General features: G+C 40.8%; 3 protein-coding genes across 5 annotated transcripts in view; 1 reads left to right on the top strand and 2 right to left on the bottom strand.

Annotated features, from left to right (window-relative positions):
• Positions 1–11,086, bottom strand: part of ttc7a (tetratricopeptide repeat domain 7A) — a 40,682-nt gene extending 29,596 nt beyond the window's left edge. Inside the window, exons 1-4 of one of the 2 annotated variants that reach the window (XM_062519122.1) lie at positions 10,884–11,086; positions 8,420–8,603; positions 6,559–6,722; positions 5,892–6,060 (exon numbers count right to left, since the gene is read on the bottom strand). In XM_062519122.1, the coding sequence (XP_062375106.1) occupies positions 5,892–6,060; positions 6,559–6,722; positions 8,420–8,549 (463 nt within the window). In that variant the 5' untranslated portion in view covers positions 8,550–8,603; positions 10,884–11,086. The remainder of the gene's footprint in view (positions 1–5,891; positions 6,061–6,558; positions 6,723–8,419; positions 8,604–10,883) is intronic. The other variant, XM_062519121.1, reaches the window with a different exon arrangement.
• A 67-nt stretch (positions 11,087–11,153) lies between these two features.
• Positions 11,154–14,755, top strand: mcfd2 (multiple coagulation factor deficiency 2, ER cargo receptor complex subunit). 2 transcript variants are annotated; one of them, XM_062519123.1, is made up of 4 exons: positions 11,154–11,246; positions 11,880–12,083; positions 13,235–13,394; positions 14,190–14,755. In XM_062519123.1, exons 1-4 carry the CDS (start codon positions 11,188–11,190, stop codon positions 14,319–14,321), a joined length of 555 nt encoding a protein of 184 aa, XP_062375107.1. In that variant the 5' UTR covers positions 11,154–11,187; the 3' UTR covers positions 14,322–14,755. The 2 variants fall into 2 exon arrangements, with proteins under 2 accessions (XP_062375107.1, XP_062375108.1); XM_062519124.1 differs by having other exon boundaries at positions 11,233–11,370.
• Positions 14,756–18,502: 3,747 nt separating this feature from the next.
• On the bottom strand, positions 18,503–20,550 carry prop1 (PROP paired-like homeobox 1). The gene is made up of 3 exons (XM_062520357.1): positions 20,454–20,550; positions 19,489–19,715; positions 18,503–18,904 (listed from the first exon to the last, which is right to left on the bottom strand). Exons 1-3 carry the CDS (start codon positions 20,548–20,550, stop codon positions 18,503–18,505), a joined length of 726 nt encoding a protein of 241 aa, XP_062376341.1.
• Between the last annotated feature and the right edge of the window lie 1,950 nt (positions 20,551–22,500).

The following is a 22,500-nucleotide window of genomic DNA, read 5'->3' as shown; positions in this document are numbered from 1 at the left end:
ACTACGGTACAGTACGTCTCCACCAGGCCTCTACGACAGGGTCAGCCACGGAGCACAAGGTCAAGGAGCTACAGCACATCTGACCTTCAGGCCACGCGTACTGGGCTGGGACCATAGGAATCAGCACAGGGGGATGTGCTGCTGGATCGAGCTAGAGTGCAGGTATATACACTACTGTACTGTACATGCGAGAGTGAACCATCATTAATATGTATTTATCTCTGACTGACTAAAATATTCTCATCGAGGAGGGAGGGAGAGTTCTTGTGTGAGAGTATGCTGTGTGGGAGCATGATAACGAAAGATGATTTTAACATAATGAAGAGGTTACTGACTGAATAAACCCATTTGTCATGAGATAGGGACGATTACATTATTTTGTTCAAGCTCATATGCGCTACAGTTCACTCTGTTCTCCTCTGTATCACGTCTCCATCCTGCCCCAAGTATTAAAACAGAGCCTGTGTGTGCGTGTGTGTGTGTGTGCGTGCGTGCGTGCGTGCGTGCGTGCGTGCGTGCGTGCGTGCGTGCGTGCAGGCGTGCGTGCGTGCGTGCGTGCGTGCGTGCGTGCGTGCGTGCGTGCGTGCGTGCGTGCGTGCGTGCGTGCGTGCGTGCATGCACTACAGTTCACTCTGTTCTCCTCTGTATCACATCTCCATCCTGCCCCAAGTATTAAAACAGCCTGATGAAGTGGCTTACTGGTAAATGAGAGGGCGAGGACATCTTGCTCTGACATCCTGACTGTCAGTGAACTGAATTAGAGTGAGTCACAGCAGGCTGGGCACACCCATGGGAGAAGGCAATCTGTGTGTCTGTTTGAGTTCCTTAGAAACGATCAATATACACATGACTGAGCCACATACACACACACACACACACACACTCATGCAAACACACACTCACGCAAACACACACACACGCACAAAAGGAGGGCTTTGTTTAAGTACTTTGTCTGGGTGAAGAAAAGTGGACACACACACACAGACATACTTAGAAAAGCGAATGATGACAGGATAAAATAAAAGTACTAGACTCTGAGAAGTGTTTCCTATGTTGTGAAGTATTTTGAATAACCGAATGCTATAGTATTGAAATCTGTGAAACAAATTGTGGATTTCACTCCCATACACAAACACTATAAAATTCAGTGCATCCTCGAACACACCAACGCTAATGTAAATATGTCTAGTGCTAATGTCCTATGGTTCACCAGGATGTGCATCACAATTTGAATGTTTATTTGTTTGTGGTTTTGTAGTAGAGAGAGTGATGAGCTTGACTGGCCCAGGTTAGAGAAACAGAGAGAGACATATTCACTAGACATCTCCAGGCCTGCTCTGTAAGAGTTATTGAGCTGCAATTGCCCTAAAACAGCCCGGTGCAAACTATCCTCCTGGGTTAAAGCTGAAAAGTCCCAATAAGGACACGGCCAACAGTCAAACATTCCCTCGTTCACTTGCATTCATTTCATAGAGCCCAGAGGATCTGTTTTCTATTTATCTAGCAAAGGGAATCCAGAGGATCTACTTTGTGTTCTTTGGCTCCGGTTCCATTTATTTAATGAAAAGCTAATGGCTGCTCTTGGAATGGCTACATTGTGGTCATTGTTGTTTTTCACTTTCCTATCATTTAGTGCTATTTTTATCTCCTGTGTTTATTTTGTGCTGTCTGAAGCTTCAGTTAGGTGAGGTAACCAGCAGGTGCCTCAGTCGGGCCCTGATGCCATATTTGTTTCAGAAACCCTCATACCCTGAACGACCTTTGACCTATTCTATCACAGAATTGGAGCAAACGCACATATACATAAGCATGTGCGCACACAAATGCAAACAAACACACATAAACATAAACAACCACACCCATTTTCCTTCACACACACACACACACACACACACACACACGCACGCACGCACGCACGGCCGCGCGCATGCCCACACACTCACACACACAGCGAAAAAGTTGTAACGAGCAAAATACACAAATTCATCCCAAGTGCCTACAGTGCTTGCTCAGGCATGTGGGCTTTCAGAACTAATTGCTGCAGTGCATTTATTATGATTTGTGCTTCTATACAACAGCACTGGCATGAGATTGTTAGAGATGCTGGATGATCCAGACTAAATGTTATTTGGCTACCACCAATGGCTTTCACATTGAATCACAAACATATACAGTGCCCTCCAAAAGTATTGGAAAACATGCTTAAAGTTAAATATAAAATCATCTTTTGGAAATTGATCTTAATGCCTTAAATGAAACAATGAGGAAATATTCAACCTTTAATGACATCAATTTTCTTTGTGAATGAATAATGTATTGTAAATAAATAAATGTTTTCCTTAAAATATAGGGGGTCATAAGTATTGGAACGCCCATGTTAAATTCCCATAGAGGATTTTTATTTTTATTTTTAAAGGCCAGTTATTTCATGGATCCAGGACACTATCCACCCTGATAAAATCCCCTTGGCCTTTGGAATTAAAATAACCCCACATCAACACCATACCCTTCACATACTAAGAGTTTGGCATGCTTAATGTCAGTTATTAGCTGTTAGCTAATTAGCTGGTTTCATTCTCATTGAGCTCAAAGCACTTCAAACCAGCTAATTGTTTCATTTAAGGCATTAAGATCAATTTCAAAAATATGATTTTATATTTAACTTTAAGCATGTTTTCCAATACTTTTGGAGAACACCAATTTGGCCATTCCAGGTGTAAATATAAACATAGCAACCAGGTATAGGCATCCATAATGGACATACCTGGGTGTGCATATTGATAATAACCTGTCCTGGAATGTCCATGTTAATAGTGTGTGTACTAGGATCCAGCAGAGACTTCACTTTCTACGTAGACTAAGGGTGTTTGGTGTACAACAGAAGGTGATATTGGTTTTCTATCGTGCTGTGATTGAAAGTGTATTTCGTTATGCAATCCCTGCCTGGTTTGGCAACTTAACTGTAAAGTTGAAGTCCCAAATCAACAGACTAGTTCTTACTGCATTTAAAGTGATGGAAGTGAAGGACCAACCCACTATTCAAACAATATTTGAGGAAACTGTACTGAGAAAAGCTAAACAAATCATTGCAGATGCCTCTCATGTCTTAAACACAGAATATAAACTACTACCCTCTGGCAGACGTTACAACATTCCATTTAAAAATAAGAAAAGGTATTTGAACCGGTACAAATTCTCATTTATTCCACTCTCTGTTAACCTCTTGAATTCAGGCCATCAGCGGAGGTTTCCTGTTCTGTAATGCAATGTATGCATGTATGTATGTAGGTACAACCAAACAAAGCTACAACGACAGTGCAAGTCATTAGAAACGGTGAGGGAAAGCTGTGCCCATGTGCCAATGGTCCATACACGTTAACACAGTTCACACACAGCTTTCTAGTCCAGGCAGTCTGGGAGAAGATTTTACCCAACCAAAGCTAATTGCTACAGAATTCATTTTTGAAAATCCAAGTGGTGGAACATTTGGCATCATTTATGCATAAGTCAAAGACCAAAAATTGTACTTATGCCAGCTTTACTGATTGTACATGTGCACGTGATATATGCTAATTATTTTCTATAAAAGGATGAAAGCTGGCACAATTGTATAGTTCTGGACATTTTTCAAACGTTATCAAAAACCCTAATTGTTGACGAGGCAATCAGGGCTGCATACAGTTTTGAAATTACCGAGGTTGAAAAACAGAGGACCCCCATAAGGACCATTGGATAACAATTACACTAATGGGCATTAAGTAGCCTAGAGAGGGAGGAGGAAATGGGTAGTTGGCTATGGCCTCCGGATTTATTTTTTTGAGGGCCACCAAGTACCGCTAATAGCTGTCATTGTACTATGTCCAAGTCCATGTCCAAGTCTAAGTCCCAAGTTACAGGAAAAAAGAATAAAGAAGTAATTTTCTTTCAGTCATGTTCACTTGGCACTACTTGGCGCTATTTGAACCCATGCTAAAGTTGACTATAAAGAGGAATATAAAATCATCTTTTGGAAATTGATCTTAAAGCTTTAATTTAAAATATGAGTAAAACTCCAACATTTAAGGACACCAATTTTCTGTGTGAATGAAGAATGTATCGTAAATAAACGTTCTTCCTTAAAATACAGGGGGCATAAGTATTTGCACCCTATGTTAAATACCCATATAGGCAGACAGATTTTTTAAAATTATTATTATTATTTTTAAGGCCAGCTATTTCATGGATCCAGGATACTATGCATTCTGGTAAAGTTCCCTTGGCCTTTGGAATTACAGTAAAATAGCCCCACATCATCACATACCCTTCACCATACTTAGAGATTGGCATGGTGTTTTTTTTTTTTTTCAGTTAGCCTATTAGCTTGTTAAGTACAAAAATACACGCCTATAAAATATGTTGAGACAAAATATGGAGTCATTTTGTTGTTCAACCCAATTAAATTCAAATGATAAAATACTTTGTATATTCTGTATGCTTTGTAAAATACTTTGTCTACAATTTCACAAATATGCATATCATAAATACTGCCCATCCCCGGAGTAGACATCATTGTACCATGTTTGGTTCAGGAGATATGATGCAAAATATAGACTGAACTGCTTCATATCTGAATTGCTCCAAACTATACAAACTATACAAATTCAAGAGTCGGACCTACTTTTCACATATTCCCTGTACTATGGAAGTTTAGTAAAACAGACAAAAATGTACTTTTGGTATGTGATAGGGGAAGGTTTCATGCACTGAACACATCACAAATAATTTCTGTTGCAATTAGTTTTGGGTTGGTTTTTTTTTTCACTCCCAGATTGACTATACTGGCAAAACTAGTTCATGCATATTCATGTTAGTACAGTGCCAGAGTATCTCCCTTTCGCTTTCACTGAAATGGCCATACACACACACACAGAAAGAGAGAGAGAGAGAGAGAGAGAGAGAGAGAGAGAGAGAGAGAGAGAGAGAGAGAGAGAGAGAGAGAGAGAGAGAGAGAGAGAGAGAGACTCAAAAGCAAACAAAACATCACAAAAAGAGTCATACTGATATGGACAAACTCCCGGGATATTGTGCGAGTACAATCACCTGCACATAACAAAAGGCTAGGTGTAAACAGTGACCTGGGCAGTGAGGTGCACCTGCTCAGGAAATGCAAGAAGCTGACTACGTCTGCTAAAAGCCAACTGACATTTTAGACGACAAAACACACAATAATTACCGTCATGCTCAGTTTGCAGGACACATCCCTACAATTCACATATCTTATTATGTTTCTGCTTATTAAGCTATAATGACTTAATATGTCATTACGAAAAATGACCCAACCACACAATCAGCATTTCAGAAAACTCCATTAACAAAACGGACATGGATATCCAAACAGCATTGTACTGTGCCTACACAAAGCACAAAAAAGCATAGAGCTACTGTACATGAAATTCAAACACAACATAAAGACTAAACCTAGGCCTATTCTAAACAAGTAGACTTTTTAATCTTTGATAAATTGGTGTGCATAAATCCATATGTGCTCAGTGGAGCAGTGGGGACTAAGGTACTGTATATACTACTGTATACTGTATTGTATATAACTATATCTTGATTCCATGATTCGTTTACAGTTTACAGGTGGATTCCTCACTTTCTAAAAACACACGAAGGAGACGGATATCCTCAAAAACAGTTTCAGTTTTAATCCCCACTCAGTCAGTTTTCACGAGTCTTTCTAACACAGCCTGTCACTTCCTAGTTTCCTATCACGTGATGTAAACATTTAACACACAACCATGAATTTCCCAATTGACAAACATTATATAATCATTATTATTAATTCATATTTCTCAACATACTAATTCAACATATTCAGAAATTGTAGTAATTACTCAAGCCTACAGTACCTTTGATGACGAAGGCCTCAGCCAGCAGGCGCAGCTGGTAGAGGGGCCGGTCATCACGCATCAGCTCATCAATGCCCGCCCGGGCACACATGCCCTGGGAGTCCCGGAAACGTCCCTGGGCATAGTGCACTTTGGCCATTAGGAGGAGGGCTTCATTAAAGTACTTTGGCTGCGTGAAGAAAAGTGGACACACACACACACACACACATGTGTATACTATTAGTGTTACGTTGAGATAAATGAGCAGAAACCATCAAACTTGTATGGCTGCAGCTACAATTAGAATAGCCAATAATAATAACTGGACAATATTCATACAAAGGACTAGATGCTGAGAATGGTTTCCTCTTGTCAAGTACTTTGAAAGTACTATTTTAGTTTTGTGGTATATTGAAAACCGTAAAACAAATTGTGGATTCCACTCTGAGCAGCCATGTGAATTTGATACACACACACACACACACACACACACACACACACACACACACACACACACACACACACACACACACACACACACACACACACACACACACACACAAACACACACACACACACACACACACACACACACACACACACACACACACACACACACACACACACACACATACACACACACACACACACACATACTGTACACACACACACATACACACACACACACCTCCAGACGCCCTCTGCTCAGAACACTGTTGAGGTGTGCTTTGGCACGCGCCAGTTTGGGGTGGGAGTGGTCGGTCAAGGGGGTTGAGCTTCGTAGAAGAGTCACATTCTCCAGAAGACTCTCTTCCAGCAAGCTCTCAGCCAATAGCAGTGTGCCATAGTCATCTAAACACACCGATTCACACACACACAGACAGACAGACAGACAGACACACACAGACACGTAAACATTAACATACACACATAAGGCCCTTGCACAAATAGAAAACACTCATAGACCCTCCCACCCATCCGACACCAGCAGTGGTTACAGTCTGCCATCCACGCCCTACTCACAAATGGCTACTGTGGTTGACACCAGTGGGGCAACTACTACCAGCAACACTGCCAGACAAGTTCCTCTTCCTGTACCAGAACCCAGGTGATAACCTCACATATGTTGGAATAGCAGAGCAGGGCCAGACACACTCCTGATTTAGCCAGTTCATTCACGTTGGCATCTGGGAACATCTAGAAATACATTTCCCACAATCCTTCATCTGATATGATTTATCTGTCTATGACTAAACATTTGGCTCCTGCTAGGCTCCTGTCTTGTATACACATTTGTGAAAGGACACTTCCTGTTTAATGATTTCTGTCCAGAAGTTTTGGCCAAAACACCAGCCAGCACCTCTACCTCCGACTAAATGTTTAGCCTTCACCCTAACAACACTGATATTTTCTCTTCTGTTTATGTGACATTTTTATCCACATGCCTTTTAGAAATATGCACTGGGTCAGTTCCAGGAAGTACTGCAATGTTTGTGAAAAACATCTTTCAATCTCTTAAAAGCTAACATCCTAACAGAGAGGTCTGAGCTGACATTTGGTCTCAAGCTTCCTGCACTACTGTTGAATATGGTGCGTGGCGAAATGGCTGTTGTTGAATGAGTGCCCAAATCAAAGCCTGGATAAGTGTTTTGCAAACCGAGTGTCTCAAAAGCGAGAATTTCAACACTCAATCTGCCTTGGCACGTTCAGTTACTGAAACTATTCTCTTGCCCTCTGTTCACTTCTCTTATAATATGTTACCATAAAGAGAAACCCAGAGGTCACGTTGGGATCGTGTGGAGCTCAGTCTCCCAGCAGTTGGGCTCTCCCATGGCGAGACAGAAAGAGAGACACAGAGCGGAGAGGAGAAGAGAATGAGTGAGAAATAATATTGTTGGTTTCAATGTGTGTGTGTGTGTGTGTGTGTGTGTGTGAGTGAGCAAGCGCAAGAGAGAGAGAGAGAGAGAGAAGAAAAGAGAGAGAGCATATGCAGTGTGGACACAGGTGAACTCAGGGCTCGCCTCTCTTGAGTGGTCATATGACTGGTTGGTTTTGGTCATGGACATAATAACAAATACAAGCTGCAGTCAAGCTGAGGGTCAAGTCTGCCTATGCTGTTCACTGTCAGGGGACAAACAAGAATAAGTGACTGATAAAATAGAAAATGTTCCACGCCAACAGACAAGACACTGTTCACATGCTGAATAGGGTTCTGTGGGAAATGACAAGATGGTCTTGTACTTAAAGATCTATAAATTACATTATGTCTAACGTATAAACAGAGATTTTTAAGTCGCCAATAAAATCATAATCCGGGCAATTTCCAGCTCCAGTGACACATTGATTCCAACAGAAAAAAAACCCGTTGGATATAAACTGTTTCTTTTCAGCACTTCCCCGTGGTCAAAAATAGCCGCCCTGGAGCATATGACTTTACCAGAAAAAGAGTACAAAGTCCAAGTCAGGCGGAACAACAGTCTCCCCGGGAATGCGTAAAAGCGCCCTGCGGCGCCACAGCCATGCAACAGGTAGGTAGAGCGCTCACTCACCGTCGTCATGAAAGCGGGCAGCCGCCAGTTGTTCCACCATAGATGCTATTTTATCCCACTGACATTCTGCGCGATATTTGTCGATCTCGGCTTCGAGCCGATACTGCGAGAAAGATATTCGGGAGGTCATTCCCGGTGCGTCTCGTTGACCGAACTCTCCAGATACAAGTGGAGTCACGGCGGACTGTGAAGTGATAAGAGAAGGGGAAGAAACCATTTAACTTAACTGAGCATGTGCGAGCGCAATGTCCCGGTATACTACATTTGACAGAACATCGGGAGTAAAATTGTTCTTGTTGATGAACACTTTTGTCAAGCTTCCAACACACGGTCCATGATTTAGCATTGTAGGGTCAGATCAGATGAGGTTGTTGCTGCACAGATTCAGGTTTAGTTCAAACCTTATCAAGACAAACATGTTCTCAGTATGACTAAAATATTAAAAGCTTGTATTGCACCCCATAGATTTTCTATAAGGCATGAGTGATTCAGAGTATTGTAGCCTTTCTTGTAGGCTAGCCTACCCATTTGGTGCTAATATTTTTTTTTTTTTTTTAAATACCCTATTCTGTTGTGTCAATATTTGAGTTCCCCACAATGACCACAAGATTTTGAGGACAAAACAAGGAAGATTGCATATGTTCAAAATAACTGAAAAGATACGTGGGGTAGCTGGCAGGCACCTGGAAATCTATGTGGGAGTAGCCTATAATGTATGGGCATGAAGTGTATAAAGTGCCAGTGTTGTGTTACCTCAGGAACAAGAATGAAAAAAGCAGAAGTATACAATGTGAACATGTCAGTGAATTAATTAATTAATTAATTAATTAATTAATTAATTACAAAAACAAGAGAATGCGCGCACTTCTAAATAGTGCAGGTGCTGGACCAAAAAGACGTGAAAAGAAATGATAAAGGTCCGCACACTGATCAGTGTGCGGACCTCTATAATTTCTTTGAATTAATGAATTAAACATGATGATACAACACTGACAGTTTGGAAAATAAATGATTATACATTGAGTTATTTTATTATTATTATTATTATTATTATTATTATTATTATTATTATTATCATTATGATTATGATTATTATTGTTATTATTATTATTATTATTATTATTATTATCATCATTATTGAATTATATAGAGTGTGATTTCTTTTTTAAATCAAGGGTGGAAAAAATGGAATTTAACTGAAAGTGTTTACATTATATAGCCTAGACAAATTTGAGGGGAAAATACTTCACATTATGTAGACAAACTGAGCAAAATCTGAGACAGTAGGCCTATGGCAATTTTCCTGGATTCTTTCTGATTTGATACGCAATGATCCATTAACATGCATGAATTCAGTGAAAATATATTTATTTTGCTTCCAGAAATATTATGCCTACAGAGAGAGAGAGAGAGAGAGAGAGAGAGAGAGAGAGAGAGAGAGAGAGAGAGAGAGATAGCCATTTCACTGTCCTGCATCAGTGACCATGTCGATACTTTTAAACTTTTAATAGCCTGTAGTATGATTTTACATTTGATGTTTAGGATGGCATTTTATTTTCAATCATGAGGATTGGTCGAGACAATGGTAGCCTAGTCCATGCATTCAAGAATGACAATGTGACAAGTTTATTTTTTTATTTTATTTGAAAGGTTTATGCTCTAAGTAGCCTATTTTCTCAGTTTTCTGCGTTATAACGTTTGCCTTCCCGAGGATATAGCCTAGCCTTACTCCTTGAATGACTGAAAAACGGAAGGAAGCATTGTCCTGGATTAACTGCTTGTCCTCATCGACAGAAAGTCATCTAACTAGATCAATTACCAGAGATTAGACTCAACTAGCTGGCTACTACAGGGGGCTCTTTCCCCCACAGGTAGGCCTATGCTTAGTCCTAGATGTATGTATTTGGCGTTCAGGCGACTAAAGAGGTGAAAACTCAATATAATAATATCACATTGTTTTAGCATAGGTCTATAAACTACACATTAAAGAGATTGACCGACTTCCCTAATTGTGAATGTTTCCGAACGGTAGATAGCCTACTTTGCCATTGACGCTTCGTGACAGCACCGCCATACAGAAAACATCATACAGTTCCTCAATTGCTTTAACTATATGCGGAACCGCTGCTGAGATAGGCCATATTATTGATATATTATAGACACCGTATGCTAGCCAGACTACGTGCTGTTTTTTGCATTTCCGAATAGGCTAGACTAGGCTACTCAAATGATATAGCTTGGGTTAATGGCCTAGTTGATTTCACCATTACACATTTCTGTGCCAGCTGTTTAGAACTAACTACAGAATAAATTAACTGCAAAAAGCAAGCACACAGTCTATGACTAACGGGTTGAACTAATGGATGACAACTCTGACAGCTAAAACAGTCTGTAGCGTGGCATTAGGCTATGCTCTTTCCCACATCACGCAGAACTAAGCTGAACGCACTGACAACAAACTAACCAGCTATGAGATTTTCGAGCCATCTACAGGTAGGCTACACAGGGTTCTAGCTATGTGACACCAAACAGAACCTCCAGTCTTCGGAAAAGCGCTTTGGCAGTCTCATTTTCCCGGTGAAAGTGAGCCATTTGTTTGGTCTGTGCTTGCTGACCATTCAGTCCGTCAACAAGCAATAGCATTTGAGAGACGTATCACTTCAAAAGTGGATATAGTTGGACGTGGATTAGTGACTGACTGAGAAAGCCACTTCTCAGTGAAATGACGCGCAAACTGAACATCCAATCACAATTTAGCTGTCGTGTCCATGAGGTTAAGGCGAACTACGGCAAGCGATTCGGTCCAAGAGAAGTGTAGCCGAAACAGGTAAATGACTTACTGAACGGAATGTTAGGTGTAGGCTATTGTTCTTGAACAAAGCCTAATTCTGATTTATAGTGAGTAGATAAGGTTGGTGTTACTTCAAGCCTTTATACTTCATCCCTATAAGGTGAGTAGTGACTACATACTAGTGTCAGTCTCTGGGTAAGCCAGTAAGTGTCCAATGTTTGCGAAATTTAGCGTGCCATCATCATCTACCATTTCGAATGTCAAATGCAAAATCTATGCAAATCTAATTGTCTACATGGAGTTATATTGGCTATATTTAATGTCTATAGTCATACGTAGGCCTGTGCTGTAGGTTATGCGGTGTCAAGCTACTAAACTTTTGTTGTGTAACTCAGGGTTTGAAATCAATGGTTTGTATCATCACCATATGGCGACGGCAGCAGCAGCAGCAGCAGCATTCACAACTGTACTGTATGTTGCTTAAATAGAACCATTATCATTAGTTCAGTTCTGTGTAGGCTACATAGACATATTTCCCCCCCTTAATGTCAATGTGCAGCCGAATGCTGTGACTAGTAATGGACTGCAAATATTGAGTCAGCTCCAGATGTCAGGTTTAGTTAAGCAAACATTTGCGCATCGCTCAAGACTTCTGATTGTTCTGTCCAGCTTTCCACAGCCCGCGGGGACAATGACGTTTGGAAGGAGCGCAAGTGGGGTAACGACGTTCATTTGGACCTTTTTATTTCTATCTGCCCTGTGCCTTCCAACGGTCTATTCCCATGGAGCCGAGCATGGAGAGACACAGGGGGGTGAGCAGGATGGCCACCCGCCCATTATACGCTTGGACAAGAACATGGTCCAGGATAAAGAGTGAGTTTCCTATTTTTGTTAAAATAACAGCTAGCCATGATAGTCATAATGTTGCGCCATAGACCTTATGGTACATGTTCTGTGCATCCTATAATTGTATGTATAGCCTACTATAGTTAAAGTTCAAGTCAATTCACAACACAACATGTTGTTGTTGTTGTTGTTGTTTCTATTAAGGTGTGTTCAAAATTCAGTCCAAAATGTATTTGAACTCAGTGTTAATACAGAAAATTAACAATTGACAAATATTGAGCAGCTTATTTGTCCTGTCTGTCATTAATAATGAGGGTAAGGGTAGGGTAGGCCTACTTGAACTTTGACCGTTTGGCAAATCTGATATAGTTCTCAGGCCCATGGAGTCTAAACGGACCGTGATCCTCTGTGAAATGATCAACTGTCATCTCTCCATCGTGGTACAAGCTGATTGGCAGAAAGATGTTCTAGCTGCTTTCAATGAAGTTTGTTGGTTCTATACAGTTTGCCATTTTGTCGTGTAGGGTGGTCCAGGAGGAATCTGTGTTAGAATACAGTATTCCATGACAGGAATTGTGACGGAGGTGTCTCCTTTCTCAGTGTTGCCAAAAATATTTCTTTAGTTTATTAACATTTGACTTCAGATTTGGTCATTAGAGAGACATTAAGAGTGCAAGTCAGATAGTAGGCTACCTTGGAATGGATCCATCCCTGTGCCACTTCTAGGCTTCTTAGTCCGATTTGAACCAAAGCCAGGCACTGTCTTGGTTGGCGTGGTGTTATCTCAGAAGGCTTTCGAGGGTATTTACTGTACCTGCAACAATGCTGATCTCCCTCTGACACAACTGTGGTCAGCCGCGGCTGGGACTGGAGGAGTTGGGTGGGGTGTTTTTCTGTGTGATTTACGGTCATGTGACATAATTACAGTTCAACTCAATTGTACCTGCGGACCAACACAAAACATCGAGTCAAAATATTCAGTGGAATACAAGGCCAGGAAAGGAGAGTGGCATTAAAAACACTCCCTCCTCACAGGAAAAAAGGGAAAGAAGGGAAACACGACGTGCCAGAGTCACCTCCTAAGAGGAAGTTCAGAGAGTAACATAAAGGAAGCAAAATGGAGGCCGGAAATGTGACTCATTTGGACTGCAACTCTACACATTTCTGTCTCTCCCCAGTCACATCATGGAGCACCTGGAGGGGGTGATTGACAAGCCGGAGACAGACATGTCTCCGCAGGAGCTGCAGCTGCACTACTTTAAGATGCACGACTACGATGGCAACAACCTGCTGGATGGACTAGAGCTGGCCACAGCCATCACACACGTGCACAAGGAGGTACGACTCTCCTTTTTTTAATATATATACATATATACTGTATATATATATATTGTACTTTATTGCATGTTTGTCCATACAGTACAGACTTCACTTACTTCAACTAATTTACATTGCATTATTTTTTTTGTTTTTTGTTTCGTTACTAAGGATAAAGCAACAAAAAATAGACAGAAACAAACCGAGAACTCTCCTTGAGTGTCACAAGTGTCACAGTTATAACTGTATCATAGAAGCAAGAACTATTTATGCTACACTACATACGATAGCTGATACATACAAAGAACATCTTAGAACAACGAACGTTTGTTGTTCTTGTTGTTGAAATTTTTAGTAGAAATATTTCATTCATAGTCTTAGTAACTAACACAGGATTTCGCCTGGCAAATCAGGCCGGAAACCTGCACATTTATCTCTCCTGTTTCCTGTTTACATTTGCTGGAACCAATCACAAACTAGCCACCCTAGCCAATAGCCACTTTATCCTTAGCCACGCCTAGCCAACTTATTCAAGGTGCACCCGGATCGTTGGTCGGATTGGTTGAAGGACTATCCAAATGAATACAGAGTCATTTGAACTATGCCCATTGATCATGCCTCTTGTGCAGTAGAAATACACCACAGACTCCCCAGACTAATGTTCAATATTAAACGATTGAGCTTAGTCTGGTGATAGCGAGACTAGGCTTTCAGGATTCTTTGTATGTTGTTTTTTTAAACAGGATTAGTGAGCATTTGGGCCGGACACTCAAGCATCATATTGACCTTTGACCTCTTAACATGTCCACTTACCAGGAACGAGGAGAGGACAGTCAGCCAATGAAGGAGGAGGACTTAATAAGCCTTATTGATGACGTTCTGCGAGATGATGACAAAAACAATGATGGCTATATAGACTATGCAGAGTTTGCAAAGTCACTGGAGTAAGAGATGTGAAGGAAAGAAAGAGATGAGAGGAGACAGGCTTTGCCTTACTACAGACTGGCCTCCGAACATGCACTCTTACACACACACACACACACACATACACACACATGCGCACACACACAGGGAAGCATCCATGCTTACTGCTGTCCAATCAATCATTTCTACTGAATTCAGAACATGAACATGCTGTTTACAGTTTTCTGTTTGGATCTCAATCTTTTTCTTTGTTGAGACTGTGACGTTACTGGCTCAGCTGATAGATATGGCTGAGTTGTATGTAGTACCTGCCAAATGTATACTGTGTAAATAACATAATTCCAGAATAAATAAACCCATGATGAGTTGTAACTGTTGGTTTAAATGCAGAATCTGTCAAAAGTCATGGATGCAGAACATCAATTAAAGCAACCACATGTTCTTTTTAGGACATTGAACATCTGTCTGTTGACTGAGATGATGTAAGCATTGTTCAGATTCAGAATCTACAGTACAGCCATTTTATCTTCTTGAGGCTGACAAGTTGTGATGTTGAGGGTGAGACAGGTGTACTCTTCAAGGCCACAGATGTGTTTAATCCTATGAGAAGCCAGTAAGGATTAGACATACAGTATAACAAAGAAGGCTGAGTAAAGCTGCCAGGTTAAGTTAAGGAGGAATGGAAAATATGCGTTGTTGTCATGAACTGTTTCAAATGATCGGCTACACAAAGCAGACCAGACTGTATTGACAATGCTTTGTGAGCTACATGTAGCTGTTTTGTGTAACAATGTCTTATAGTCCAGTACTGTAGCAGCTGTAACAAACATTGATGTATTGACACCTACCAAGGCAAACTTCTTAGGTAAACCTTCCTTATTGGAATGTGGTCAATTACCACAGGCCTGTAATGTGGATGGGTCGCTGTTGTGGTGTTCCAGATAGTGTCTTCCCATCGTGTATTTGATGTTGCTTGTTTGACATGCTTGTTTGACAACACATTTGTGTTCTGCCAGTGTGCCGTACAAGCATCTTTTTGTCCTTCTAATGTAAAACACTTTGAATATGGGACATTCAAGTCTATATGACAAAGGCGTGTTTTACAGTTAGTGAAGTGGTTGACTGTAAGCAGTTTGGTAAGCTGTTTTTGAGTTCCAAAAGCTGTAAATGTATTTGGTTTTCAATGGTGGCATTTGTAGGACCCTTTAAGCTTACAGCCTATCCATGTTTGTTGGCCATCTGGATTGGGATGACTTTGAGATGAGTTTATCCTGTAGAGTGGGACATCTTGTGATGCTAGCTAGAGGTGTTTCAGGGAAGACATACTGTAGCTCAACACATCATCATCACTTTCAATAATGCAACAATTTAGTAGATGGGTCTTACAGTTTTTTCTGAATGCTAAAGCACTAATCGTGATTCTTGTAGCACAATTTCTAAAACTATTAAGACATATAGCAAAACCACTCACTGAGTTTGCAAAACTAAAAGCACAAACACTGCTTTGAACTCAGTTTGCAATTTTGTAACACACACTTTGCAAAACTGCAGGCACAATTCACTGCACAACACTCTTTTTGCGGAACTTTAAACACAACTCACTGCTCAATTACCAAATTTCCAACACACTCCTAGCAAAATCATACACATGTATGGCTATCATTAACACTATTTTGCCAACTGTCTGGCACATTTTCACATGTAAAACTGTTTTAGATCATTAGTTCACTTTGCAATCAGCCTAAGCAGTGTAAATAAGGCACAGATAAGATATCCGTGTGGAGTACAATGGAAGGAGCAGGAAGAGTGAGAATTAGAGGAGGCCTAGGAAGAGGACGTGGAGGTGAAGGAGCGAGAGGGAGAGGACGACAAGGACAAGGAGCCCGGTGCTTTGGACAGGAGGATATTGCGTGCAATGTACTGTAGATGAAATTGTGTGGCCGTACTCAGAGAGATGTCAAAATGTAGACAGATTTTTTTTTTTTTTTTTGCCTCAGTGAAATTACTATTTTGTGTTTTGACTTTGTATTTGTTTTCATGAGTGTGAACACCAATACTTGAAGTTTGGATTCCTATATGTTTGCAGAACTATGACAAAAGTATGACCTCAAACTGACATACTGTAGCCTACCTTGTGCACAGAGAAAGCAAAAGCCAGATGTGTCTTGTATTCATACCATCAGTGTGTAGTTGACACAATGTGTTCTTAGTAGATGATGGCTTGTGTTTACTGATTGATACAGAAACACAATTTTTACAAAGGTGTGAAGAGTTAATCAAGTTGTGTTCGCTTTTGCAAGAGAACTACAATGTTTTGATAATTTGGTGAAAGGTTTTGCTATTTGTGTGTAGAGTTTTGCAAAAATAGCCAATAGTTACAAAAAAAGTGCTTAACCAATCAGAAAAAACTGTAAGTCATATGGGAAGTAATAAAATGATGAAGCGAGTAGGCTCCGTTGGCTGAACGGACCTGTGCCCATATTGATTTTTAAGCACCTGCTCTATCCGATGAGCCATGACATAAGGAAAAAAGTGGCACATCGAGGTCATGTGGTACATAACTGCAGAATTAGTCTAGTAAGACGACACTATCCTTCCTACGTATTTGCTGCACCCATTTTATTGGAAATAACGTCACTGTCATTGAAGGCATGCTTCCCAAAAGTGCCATAGAACAGTTGATGATCAGTTAATCTTTAATAATAATTTATAGAGCGCTTTTCTAAACATAGAGTTTCAAGTGACTGTGTGTCCAAAGTGTCTGCTCCACCATTATTTTAAGAAGCTCCAGATCAGTTGGTATTTCTCTGCTCACCACACAACAGTGAACAAAAATGTTCCTTTAATTCAAAAGTGGTGTAGCCAACTAAACCTGTTTAAAACTAAAAGTTGTTTTAATCAATAGTAGAAGAAGCAGAAGAAAACTAGCCTATAATTTAATTGACTTAAATTCATCAGTATTCTATTTAACCAGTGCCTGGTGACAGTATAGAGAATCAAGTTTAATTTTTACAAACTTGTAACTATGATAGTTGCCAAAATATTAGAAATTATGTAGACTACCACTATAATTATAAGCAAAGAACTTAGAGCAATTGTAAGTGCTGCAAAAACGGCACAAATAAAATATAATTTTATGTTCTATGTGTAAAAAAGACAAGGGTATTATATCAACAACATTTGAGTTCTGACTATCTACACAATTGTTGGGATTTGTATTGCAATCATGAGGTTACTTGTTTGGCAAAGGTGACAATGGAATTCCAGGATAGCAATATTTAAGATTGAACGTTTTCACAGTTATGCACGTGTTTCAAATGCAACATAGAGAAATGGAATGTTTCTTCTCTGTAGAGCAAAACAAAAAGGGATGAGGAAACTCTTCAACAAGAGGACTCGCTTCACCAATTTAACACAGTGTTTAATATGAAAATGATCAACAGTATCCCATATAGACAGCTTGAAACACTGCATGTCCTCCTCATATCATTTATCAAAAATATATTGTCCAACTCATATTTAAAATAAACTATGAATGAAAAGTAGATTAAAAATGGTTCTGTCCTTTAGACAGAAAAGTAGAAAGAGAAGATGAGAGAAATATCTAAAGGCTAAAGAGTAATTTCAGGTTTATGGAGACAGATCAAGGATAACACACATGTATCATGCTTCTACAAACTACATATGTGTTAATCATGTTTTAGAATATGAAGAGTGCAAGTTTACAACATGTACCTAGAATTTCTATCAAACCTCCTTTATATCAAAACGAAACTAAACCAAACAAGCATTTTGACAATGAGAATATGGACAACTCTCTATTCACAAAAACTTTGGTTAACTAAGATGAATATCAAAAGAACATGACAAGTCATTCAAAACAATGACTTTGATACATCACTGCAAGTAAGTAAGTGTACCTCTGAGCGTGTGATACACCTACAGTAAGTGTGTGTGAATGTGTAAGCTATTTGGTTGCCTGCTCTAGACATGTATAGTTTCAGTGAAATTACTGCAATTCTGTCTAAATAAGTGTGCACCCCTGAGCATGTAATACACCCGTGTGTGTGTGTGTGTGTGTGTGTGTGTGTGTGTGTGTGTGTGTGTGTGTGTGTGTGTGTGTGTGTGTGTGTGTGTGTGTGTGTGTGTGTTTCTATATGTGAGTCTGAGTGTGTTGCTTTAGTTGCCTGTCCCAGACATGCGTTCTAGTTCCAGAGTCCGGCTGAGTCTAGAGCCGACATGGAGGCCAGGGAGAGCACAGACGCGTGGGGCAGGCTGGACGGCGGGTTCATGCTGCGCAGCTGGCAGTACCAGTCCTCCTGCTGACGGGACTGCGGAGCAGGCGCCGAGCCAGACTGGCAGCTAAACGCCACCGACGGGCACTGGGCGCTTGGCACAGTGTGGTGAGAGTACCCACCACTAGTGGTGACCACTGAGGAGAACCGGGAGGCTGGTGTGAGGGAGTGAGAACACTGGCACTGCCACCCGACCCTTGGGGACTGGACACACAAGAGCGCGGCGTGCCCTGGCATCACGCTGATGGGCACGGCTTTCTGGGCAGCGCGGTCATGCTTGCGTTGCCTGGCACGCCGATTCTGGAACCATACCTGGGTAGGTCAAGAGGAAGTTGCCATCAGGGGTGTAGTGGTAAAATAAGAGGTGGAGGCTATGAATTCTGTAATCACAGTGGACTGGGCCATGCGGTATCAGATTAAAAAAAAAAGGTATTCAAAACAAGTTTGAGAGTGGAGGTTATTGTTCAATGTTTATAACAAAACCTGAGGTATTAAACAGTTCTTAGAGTGTTGATGAGTGTACTATACATATTATGAATATGGATAATACAGTGTGATTTTTTTATGCTAAAAGTAATTGGTGAATACGCTCTTTTGAGAGGTGGATAGCCTAAACTTTATTCCTGACATTTCAGAGGTGGATAAACTGTGTTTACTTGCGTGTAGCCTCCCCTGAAGCCCTGAAGTTGCCATAGGTTGATTCTCAACACAGATTGAGCATAAAAGGTAAACATCAAATATTGGTCATTTTCAAAGATTCTGAAAATCTTTTAAAATTAGACATTTTCAGTATTGATTTATCAATATTGAGATCACAATAACTCTTAATTCCCAGCAAATGGACGACATCACAAAGGGAGAGGAAAAGCAAAGCTCTTCGCAAAGTTGCACTGCACCTGTACTCGAGCTTCGTTGAGTTTGGTGGCACGTGCCAGCTCCTCGCGGCTGTAGATGTCAGGGTAGCGGTTCTGTCCGAAAGCCAGTTCCAACAACTCCAGCTGCTCGTGGCTGAACGTGGTCCGGTGCCTCCTACGCGCCGGGGTCGGGTACGTTTTGGAGCGCGCGCCCAGTCCAACCACACTCCTAGATTCGGTGGGACCTGTTTTGGACGAGTTGGTCACATCTGCAGAAAAGTAGGCAGACCATAAACTTCTGTCCACATACAAAAGCATCTGGCTCTTCTCAGTTTACCTTCAGTTACTTCAATTAAGCAAGATGAACGAGTTCACTAGGAAAGTGCAAGTTGGCCTGAGACCATTGTGCTATGAAAGAGGGTTTTAGGGGCCTTCTGTCTCTCTGACTGACGGGGAACCCAATAACCAACGGGCTTTGTTGGTAACACTTAATATCGTGAGAAAGAGATAGCAAGGATTTCAGGACCAGGCACAGATTAAGACAACAATAGCTGGCAAAGTGACTAATTTGTGAAATTGGTGGACTAGTTTAGAGGAATCTAACAACACAACAGTTAAATCCTGGAGTCGAAAAAATAGTCTACTCTAAACAGTTTTTTAACAGAAAATATATAAAATATAAATGGTTCATTCGTTGTAAAGCGTAAGAGTTTACATAGCCTATATCCATTTGTCGTAGCCTACATTGGTGTGGAAAAAATAGGCTAACGTTGCAAACATCTTTTATGCAAAAAAAAAAAAAACACTGAGAAACAATAATATTTTATTCTTTAGCCTAACGTTAGGTCCTGGTCCACAAGACCTCGCAAGGCAGTTTTACGCCACAGTTTTACTACAGGCCCGGTGCTATTTCGCTCATAATAATTCACAATCTAACAACAGGCCTAATTTGAACACCAAAAACAAACAAATCTACCAAACTGCTAGTTTGGCTTGGCTCGACTTACCAGCACTGGAGCTGACGGTCACCGTTTCAGCGTACGGAAGGCAGATGTCTGCATATTGGTACCTGCTCGCGTTCATGGTTGCTCTTCTCTGGGCCATGGCTGATGGTTCAAGTTTAAGAGTTCAGGTGGAGGCACACAGTGCCACCTCTCCCTTATCACGACGATCCTGAGTGACATCACAGGCTCAACTAACATATCCACCCACACCACTGAATATTTCTTTAAAGATGGCACGAATATGACACTGATTTTTAAATACATGTTAATTAAATAATAAGAAGCCGATATCATGTGTTTCCAACTATGAATTTAGAGAATGAAGTACAATTTAACTCAATTTAGCTCCAACAAAATCTGAACTGCTATTTTTCACTGTACACAGGAAAGATGGTCCATTCTCCACACACTACAGTGTAATTATTCTGTTATCATCTTAATGAATGTTTGCTCGATTATTTTCTGTATAGTAAAATAATACAATTTCTACATATTAATAAGTTATTTATTCTTTTGATCATGTTGATGTGAATATTATGTATTAGTAGATCATCCGTAATCGAAGAGGCCTCTGGCAATGCATACAAATTCTCAAAATGCAGCTGGTCTCCAAAAAACTCTCAGCCAGTTTTGGGGTTTACTGAAGTATAGGTCTAGCCTACCTATTTTTTTAAGTGAACAGTGTCTAGATGTGACCTAACATTGACCTTGATTGATTACTGTCCACTACTAGTTTGTGTCCACTAGGTGACACCAGTGCTACAGTAAAACTCAGAATTACTTGCAGGTCTTTCATTGCTTCCTCCTGTAGTTTCATGGTTTTGTGTTGAGCACATGGGAAGCTAATGGGTTCTTGTGTTCTTTATATTATTATGCTTTGCTGGAGCCGTTACCAATAGTAGCTTTTTACTAGTGTTTTTGTTTGTTTATGTTTGGTGCACACGCTAGTAGTTGTTGACGTTCTCCGTTTCCCGCGACCTGCGTATTTGTGACTGTGTGTGTGTGTGTGTGTGTGTGTGTGTGTGTGTGTGTGTGTGTACACATAGTTGTAACATTGTGACACCAGTGCCGGAGTCAGGCACAGTGGCCACCCACCCACAGCTCCAAAGCCTGTGTTGACCTCTGACCTCCCTCCCCCCCATTACCTCTCAACAGAAAGACCCTAAACAAGCAGTCATGTGGGAAAGAAGTCTGCATGGGTGTTGGGTATACAGGTGAGAGAGAGAGAGAGAGAGAGAGAGAGAGAGAGAGAGAGAGTCTCCTTACCATTGTTCTGTGTTTCTATAAGTGTACTTGAATGTGTGTACGCACATATGTGTGTGTGTGTGTGTACACAGTATGTGTGTGTGTGTGTGAGTGCTTGAGTGTGTGCGTGTGTCCGTGCGTGTGTGTGTGTGTGTACACAGTATGTGTGTGTGTGTGTGTACACAGTATGTGTGTGTGTGTGTGTGTGAGTGCTAGAATGTGTGCGTGCGTGCGTGCGTGCGTGTGTGTGTTTGAGCATGTGTCTGTCATGTAAACATGTGTGTGTGTGGTGTGAGAAATTACTCGTGTTCAGATTTGGTAGAACACGTTATGGTCTTCAGCAGCACTGTACCTGGAACGAGCCTTATTCAATTGCTAAATAATTACAGGCCCGCCAGATTGAATTTACTCATTGTGGATGTCCCCAGAAGTCTGGATGTCCACCGCCCTCTCCGCACTGTGTAAAATTCTGTAACTCGATTTGTCATCGCTTGCTTTTGAAGATTGGTGGAGGGTATTTCCAAAGTCTTCCAGCCCCTAAGCCTCATGAGGAAAAGCCCACCACAGACCTCCATTTTTTTTGTCTCAACTGATCACGAAGGAGGAATTATTTTCTGCTTCATCCAGGAAAAAAACAGAGCTTGATTTGGGTAGTTGCATAAGCATGAGTAGTGTAGTTCCCAGTCAATGTGTGTGTTTGCGGGTGTCTATGGATGTCTATAGATATACAAACAGATAGAAAGATAAAGTTAGTGTCCCTCTCGGTTTATCCTTGATCATTCACTGCCAAGATCTAAATCTAACT

This window comes from Sardina pilchardus, chromosome 18, assembly GCF_963854185.1.
Source record: "Sardina pilchardus chromosome 18, fSarPil1.1, whole genome shotgun sequence".
Lineage (NCBI taxonomy): Eukaryota > Metazoa > Chordata > Actinopteri > Clupeiformes > Clupeidae > Sardina > Sardina pilchardus.
This window is presented reverse-complemented; position numbering and strand designations above follow the sequence as displayed.